Here is an 8,508-nt window from a genome sequence, read left to right on the forward strand (position 1 = left end):
CCATCCAGACTCTGAAGGATTTACTGAGAATGTGTGTCCTTGATTTTTAGGGAAATTGGGAAAGCCATTTGCCATTGGCCGAATTCGCCTACAACAACAGCTATCATTCAAGTATTGGTATGGCGCCTTTCGAGGAATTGTATGGCAGAAAATGTAGATCTCTGATTTGCTGGGCAGAAGTTGGAGATGGGCCTTTGCTTGGGCCCGAGATTGTATATGAAACGACTGAGAAAGTGAAACTGATACAACAGAGACTGAAAACCGCACAGAGCAGACAAAAAAGTTATGCTGATGTCAGAAGACGGGATAGAGAATATGAAGTGGGTGATCACGTGTTTGTAAAAGTGACACCGATGAAAGGCCAGACTCATTTTGGAGTGAAAGGCAAGTTAGCGCCGAGATACGTCGGACCATATGAGGTTATTGAGAAAATCAATCCGGTGGCGTATCAAGTTGCGCTTCCTCCTGAAATGGAGCATATGCACAACATCTTCCACATTTCTATGTTGAAGGACTACCTCCAGGATCCTTTCCATGTGATAAAGCCTACTCGTGTAGTGCTGGGTGATAACTACACTTATGAGGAACGTCCTATTCAGATTGTAAACAGACGGATCAAGAAACTGAGAAACAAAGAGATCCCGTTAGTAAAAGTTGACTGGCAAAACCACGGTAGCGTGTATGCCACTTGGGAGAGGGAAGATGACATGGCTAAAAGATATCCTGAACTGTTTCCACTGAACCTTGTTTTCTTCCAGAATGAAGGTAATTCGAGTTTAGAGGACTAAACTCTTCTTAAGGAGGGGAGACTGTAACAACCCTCGTCACTGTTTACCGAATAACCACTGATTACCGTTAAACTGAAACTGATTATGACTGATAAGTGAACTGAATAAACTACTGAACTGACTGAGTGAAATTGAAACTGAATTGATTGAGTATGCCCGTTTTATTGTAATTCTATCTGTTTGGTTATTTGATTATCTGTTCGTGTCTTTGTGTTTAAACTGCTAATTGAAGGCCGTATCGGCGGCCGAACTGGAAACCGATTAGCGTTTTATGATCATCGTGATTTAAGTGATTTTACGGTGTAATTATCTGAAAACTGAATAGGTATGATTAAATTAGATTAAAATGAGTCAAATTGCACACCTTAGACTTAATTACGACCTTGCCCTATTAGTGGCCATTTCCTATATTGTTGTTTGGACTTAATGGTGAGATCATTTCACCCACTTCCTCAAAACATAACCGAGAGAGAGGGAGAGTAAGGAGAAAGCTTGATTTCATCTTGAGTTTTGCTTGGTAATTGAAGTAATTGAGGAGTTCTTTGCATAATTGAGCTTGTACATCTTGGACTACAAGACCTAAGGTAGATTCATTGCCTCTTGTGTATGTTTTGAATTGATTCTTGCATGGTTTTGAGCAAGTTGAAGTCTAGAGCCAAGTTATGGCTCTTAATCGTTGAATTATAGCTTAATTCATGCATGCATGTTTGAATTGTTGAATTTTGGGTTGATTCCATGGAGAATTGTCTCATGCATGCTCATGGTTATGTTAAGTCCATGTTTTCATCTTGTTTTTGTAAGAGTTAGCTCATTTGAGTTTGTATTTAAAGTTTTGAAATGATTTAAATTCATGCATGTTTGCATGTTCTTCATATTCATGGAAATTGGGTTGAATTGGATTTATTTGAAACACCCTTGGGCTTTGATTTTACAAATTGAGCTTTGAATCATGTTAAAGTATGAGTTTTGATGTGTTTTCTGGAAAATTGGCCCAAGAGGATTGGAATTTATGGTTTAAAATTTGGTTTTGAGCTTGAGGTTCAAATCTGGAATTTCCAGAATTTGGACTCATGCTCGAGCGGGGTGACTGGCGCTCGAGCGTGGAAATCGTGCTCTTAACATTTTGTTCTGTTTTGAAGTCCGCTCGAGCGGAATAATTGACGCTCGAGCGGGACATTGTGTCTCATGCTCGAGTGGGTGTCGAGCGCCCAATCGAGCGTGATTTTCGCCTATCCAGCATTTTTGACTGTTTTGCAGAACGCTCGAGCGGGTAAGTCTACGCTCGAGCGGAAACCTTTGTCTGCATGTCCGCTCGAGCGGATTAACCTACGCTCGAGCGTGACCTCTGTTTTTTGAAAAGTCTGAAAATGCTTTTAAAGTGCATCTTTGTATCCTCATCCCATCCTAGGCATTCTTAGGCCTAGTTTAAAACATCTTAATGAGGATATAGATGTAGAACACACTGAGGAAAATTAGGGAGTAAGTTTTTATGATTCCCAACTATGTAGGTTAGTGTGTGTTCAATCTGTAACTGTGTAGGGTTGGCGACTGGGGAAGCGCTCTAGCTTTACTGTAGCCCATAACTCTGTGAGTAACAACTGTGTAAAGATATGTTCAAAATGATTATCTTATGAAAAATTGAACCGTACTGCTTTCTGAACTGATACTGTTAATTGAATGAATGTATGTCCTATATTCTGAACTGTATTGTGGCATCCTTAGCAACTACTGTTTACTGCTACTGTCACAGAGATCTCTGTTAGTTCCCTCGTTGGAACCACTACTGTTACTGATTGATGGCCATCATTTACTGCTCGGTCTTTTAAGACCTACTGTTTACTGTACTGTTATGCTAATGGGTGTACCACATATGACTGTACTGACTGAACGACTGAATTACTGATTTAATGAACTGCTTTCATTACTGTAAGGACATTCATTCTTAACCCCTTTACGCATTGTGTTATTCACTGGGTTTTAGCTCACTGCTTATATATATATGTAGGTGTACAGGCACCAGACCGCAGCTAGAAGCGTCGGGGTAAACTCCAGTTTTGTCGAGCCAACCTATGTGCCTCAACGCGAGGTTCCGAGCCTGTCAAGCTACGGTTTAGGGGTGTTTTAATTTCCCCGTCTGTCTCTGTATCTGTTTTGCGCAACTGTATAGACTGTTACTGTACTGCTTAAGAGGGATTAGGTCCCTGAACTAAATGCTTGTATATATGTACATACTGTTTTGTCTGACTGTATATATATGAATGAAAAGTCTTTTTGCATACATATTATCACAGCTCATTGGACATTGTTTATTTACTGTATTGGCTTCCGCCAGCCCCTGTACTCTGTATTACTGTATTACTGTTAAGCAGGCCTTTGGTAATCTCGGATTACTGGTTGGTTACGGTGCTAAACCCATAGAGGCGGGTTTGGATCATGACAGTCTCACAGTCTTCCAAATCCAAATTCCTAATTTTTTATAAATTCTAAAAATAAAAAAAAAATAAAAAATACATGGCACTTGCTTTAAACTAATTTTTCAATATACTGGCACTCTTCTTCCCTAGGTTTTCTTTTAAAATAAAATTGGAACTCTCTGTTTTTTTTTTTTTTAAAAAAATTCCTAGAGTTTCTTTGCACTCCTTATTTAAAGCTATACTACAGATAAGTCTACGATTTTTTTTAAAACTAATTTATACATATATATGTATATATTAATATACTTTCTAATCAATTTCTCAAAATGATTTTTTTAATGTATTTTCAGTTTCTATTTATCTCTTAATTAAAAAGAAAATAAAAGAATTAATTCAATAATTAGAATTACTCTTTTATTTTAAGTTATTAATTAATTTTCAAATTTAATCAATTTTTCTACTGTCACATTGAGTGTTACTTTGCTATTTTAAATTTAACATTATATAAACTATATTATATATTTATTTAAGTTACATTAGACAGTTGGTTCAAAATTATTCTCTTGTATTGCATAAGTTTAGTTTTTAAAATAATTATACATACGTACACATAGATATACACACATAAATAATTTAACTAAATTATATAAAATTTTATTCTGAACATTTTTCTTTCACTTGGGGATTGCCTGAGTTAATTGTTAGTATAAATAAAATAAACAATTAAAACAATATTTTTAGGGAGAATTGGGTATAAATTCATTTTCAGTCATTTAAGTTTATGGATTTTTTATTAATATTTTTTAACTAAAATAATTAAATTTTCAAACCAGGCCTAAGACTAACCTAATGGGTGGTCTGAACAAAGACACGTATGTCCAAGACATGAAATTTTAAGAAAATGGAGCGTCAAAAGTAAGGGTTTGTATGGCAGGTTGATTGCAATTGCTGGCCCACTTGATTAGATTAGAAGATAGCTTAGAAATTAAAATTTGCTGACTTTCCTGGTAGTCAAAATTGTTTTAAGTGAAAATTCTTTAATTGGAAAGTATAAAATCTAGACATATTGTAAAGATACTTCTTTTTTTTTTAAAATTTAAAAGTGCATACTTACAAATATCTATCTCAGTGTTTTTTTTTTTTTTTTTTTTTTTTTTTTTCTTTTTTAAATTTGAAAGTCCATACATATGCATATTTGTTTCAATTTTTAATTTTATTTTTAATTTGAAAATGCACAAATATAAATATAGGATCTATTCTTCTTTTCATAATGATCTAAAACTTAAATTATTTTTTAATTTAAAAACGCAAATATACACATGTTTGTCCACGTTTCTGAATTTGCCCCGATTTCATAAATATTTTGAGTTAAATAATCACATATAGATAAAAAAAAAGTCAAAAAAATTAAAAAGTTAAAAAGTGAACGAAAAAGTTTGTCACTCCAAAGTCAAAAAGTTAAGCAAGAAAACTAAACAAACAAAAAAAATCTCATGTTTGAAAAGTTAAAAAGGCCAAAAAAATCAATTACAAAAGTCCTTACCAAACGAACCTTTTAAAATATCCTATATACAAATATAAATATGTCCTTGTGTCGGCTTTGAGATCACATTTGAAAGTAAGTCCCATTTGGTAGAATTGTGAAAAAATGATTATAGATTATAACGTAAGAGATTATGACTTCTAGTTGTGAACATAAGCTATTAATCTGTTTGGTACAATTGTGGGATTGTGGATTTAAGCAGCTGAATAGTGTTTAGTTAATAAGCTGTAAAATAACTTTTTATTGTGTTATTATCCTTTTTGCCATTATATGATATAAAAATGATTATTTTGTCATTTTTTTCAATTTTAATTTAAAAAAATTATTTCATTACTTAAAGTTAATATAATTAGTATCACAAAAATTATCATTTCATTAATAGTATCAATTAGTATAAAATTATTTCATTTTTTCATTATAAATTAATTAGTGTCAATTAATGGCCTAATTAGTATTAATTAATACTAAAATTATTAATAGTATCAATTAGTATAAATTTTTTAATTATAAATTAGTTAGTGTCAATTAATGGCCTAATTAGCGGCAATTAATGGCCTAATTAGTATCAATTAATACTAAAATTATTAATAGTATCAATTTAGTATAAATTTTTTTGATTTTTTCATTATAGATAAATTAGTGTCAATTAATGGCTTAATTAGCATCAATTAATACTAAAATTATTAATAGTATCAATTTAGTATAAATTTGTTTCATTTTTCCATTATAGATTAATTAGTGTCAATTAATGGCTTAATTAGCATCAATTAATACTAAAATTATTAATAGTATCAATTTAGTATAAATTTGTTTCATTTTTCCATTATAGATTAATTAGTGTCAATTAATGGCTTAATTAGCATCAATTATTATTTTTTATTCATTAATTATTATTTTTTTTATTAAAAAAACACTGAAAACCCTAGCTCCAGCGGGACAGCGGCGATGAATCGGCGCTAGGGTTTCAGATTGATCCACAGAGAGATAGAGAGCCGTTGTCACACTGACAACCCCTTCTTCTCATCCTCCTCCTTCTCATCTCACCACCGGCGTCAATCGCGAAGAGGGAGAGGGAGCTAGGGTTCACGCTGTCGATTGTAATGGTTTAGATCATGATGGTTCAAATTGTGATAGAGAGCGATCAAATGTTGTAGTTAATGTTGTCTAAGTGGGAGAATGTAAGAATTTATTCTTAATTAGGCTGTCATTGACTATATTTTGTTTGGTTTGTAAAAAACGGGTTGAAAGTGATTCAAATAGATTGACTGGTATGAGCCCAAAATTATTATTGTGATCCATAAAATTTTGTGCCATGGTCCATCTTGGTATGCTTATTATTTTATATATGGATATGTGATATGGAAGTGTAAAGCATGTTTTAAGTTACTTAGGTTCCTTAATGGGAGGGCCCAATAATTATTTGATTTAGGCCCAATCCCCTCTCCTATTCTTATTAAGGTTTACATATATCTATATATATATATATATATATATGTAGATCAAAGGGTTGTCAGTCCCATTGAAAGACAACATAAAGATTAGGAGAATGAGGGAAAGAGTTGGTGCTAAGGTTTCCAATTGTGAATACTATATTCTTTCAAGGAAGCAAAACTCAAGACAATAACGGAATCAAACGGTATGTATCTAAGTTTATATTTTAACAGTTAATTATATTCATAGTGTTTTGATTTCTAGTATATAGATCCTATAACCTTACAGTAGAAACTGTGTGATTCTTACAAAATTCCAACCCAAAAGGCTCCTGCAGCTGGTACAGTTAACATCAACGACCGTGTTAGCACGCTCCATTCGATAATGTTCTGGGCCAGCTACATCCACATTCTTACTGCAAACCCCACAGGATTAAAGTTGCCACCAAAGCAATTTCAATGCAGATTAGCAAGAAAATGATGAAGACTTGTCCAAATTGCATTTTTTTGTTGTGCTGATTATTACAACAGAGATCAGAATTTATCTCTGGTGCTATTCTTTAATAAGATTTCATAACTAATCTTTAATACGAAGTTTCAAAATATTGCATTAAAGATGAGATCTTACATGTTTTCTAATATGGCCGCCCCCATCACTTTGTCCTACAAAGCACATTAAAAACAAAAGTTTCATGAATGAGCTGATTCACTCCATTTAAAGATGACATGAATACATGATCAGATGACGATGGGCACTTTAAGAAATTATATTGGTTCAAACACACACACACACACACACACACACACACAGATTGTTCTTCAATGCAAGAATATCAAGAACCCTAAACCTCCAAAAAAATCAGAACCAATAATAAATCCTCAAAATTGGAATAATTTTAACATGCAAATCCTGCATGCTTAGATTGGAATTATGATGGTTCTGTTATTATTAACACGCACAGTACAAAAATTGATGCATAATTGAAAGCAACCAAAGCACAAAAAAGGCCAGAGAGAGAGAGAGAGAGAGAGAGAGTGATCATACCTTGGAAACAAACTCTTCGGTCAATGGAAGGTGGGTTCTGCATTGGTGGCAGCAGGGCCGACCCTGAGGTGAGGCCACTAAGGCGGTCGTCTCGGGCCTCAATTTTGAACAAAATTTAGGGCTCCCAATTAAAGGAGTGTATCTTGTCATGTTATTTCATAATTACTTTATTATTAGTTTAATTCATTTATTTTCATGTTGTTGTGTGGTGTTATTTTCATTCGTGTCCGATTGATATTTAATGTGAAAACTTTTACTTTTAGTTAAAAATAATTTAGCAAGTGTATGAAGAGATTAAATTTTTTCCCATAAGTTGAATTTTATAAAATTTATTTCTACTAAATGAAATTATTCATAGAATGTTTAATTTTAATTCAATTGCATTTTTCTAATTAGAAAAATTATACCATAATACTATATATTTTTTATTAGATTGACTCTAAAACAGGCAACAAAAAAATACATATCTTAAATGAAAAAAAAGATATTAGCCTTAATTATTATTTTACATACTTTTTTTATTCAGTTAGATGAAGTTAAATAAAGGGAAAATTAGTCTATGGTCCCTCTCCCATTTTTAGTAATGGAAGTGATCCATAATATTATTTTTTGATGTCTAAGGTCCCTAAACCCACACCATATATCATATTAGAGAAATTTGACTACGATGATGCAGATGAGGGTTTGAGGCGCTTGTTTGGCTGTTGAATTTCTGGGTACACGGCTTTGCCTGCAATTGCTTTGAGATCGTAATCATCGGAAGAAGAGTCTTGGAAAATTCTGTGATTTAGGGGGTGGCGGTGGCTGTCGAAGGCCGATGGAGGAGGGAGAGAAGAGTCGAAATTAGGAAGAGGGTGGTGCTCGAAAATCATGGATTCGAGCCAAGAAGAGAGATCGGAAGGGTTGTATTGAACAGTCTCGGAAGCAAGGTGAGGCAAGCCATCTTCCTGAGCATGACACATCACTTCTTCGAGCTGTTCGAGCTTCTGAGCAACTTCGCTCATGTCGGAAGCTTTCACTTTGTAACCCAACACAACCAATAGCTTATCCATTCCAACTGAACTTCACTGCATTTTTCAATGCCACTGGCGTGGTGGTTGACTTGTCCGATAATTATTTTCAAGGTCCAGCTCCCAGTAATATAGGGACCAATGTTGTTGTCAATGGAAATTATTTACAGAGTTTTCCGAATCAGAGGAGTTTGCTGTAGACGCGCCCGTGGGCATCATGCTACAGTTCGGACTCGATTTGTGTCGCGGTTCTTAATCTGAACCAAAGAGTCCAAATC

General features: G+C 33.8%; 1 protein-coding gene across 1 annotated transcript; it reads right to left on the bottom strand.

The window, feature by feature from the left end:
- Window positions 1-7,882: 7,882 nt before the first annotated feature.
- Window positions 7,883-8,272, bottom strand: LOC145797944 (DELLA protein GAI1-like). The gene has a single exon (XM_082885389.1). It carries the CDS (start codon window positions 8,270-8,272, stop codon window positions 7,883-7,885), a length of 390 nt encoding a protein of 129 aa, XP_082741515.1.
- Between the last annotated feature and the right edge of the window lie 236 nt (window positions 8,273-8,508).

The sequence above is a fragment of the Camellia sinensis genome, chromosome 8 (assembly GCF_055761805.1).
Source record: "Camellia sinensis isolate YWXY chromosome 8, ASM5576180v1, whole genome shotgun sequence".
NCBI classification, from domain to species: Eukaryota; Viridiplantae; Streptophyta; class Magnoliopsida; order Ericales; family Theaceae; genus Camellia; species Camellia sinensis.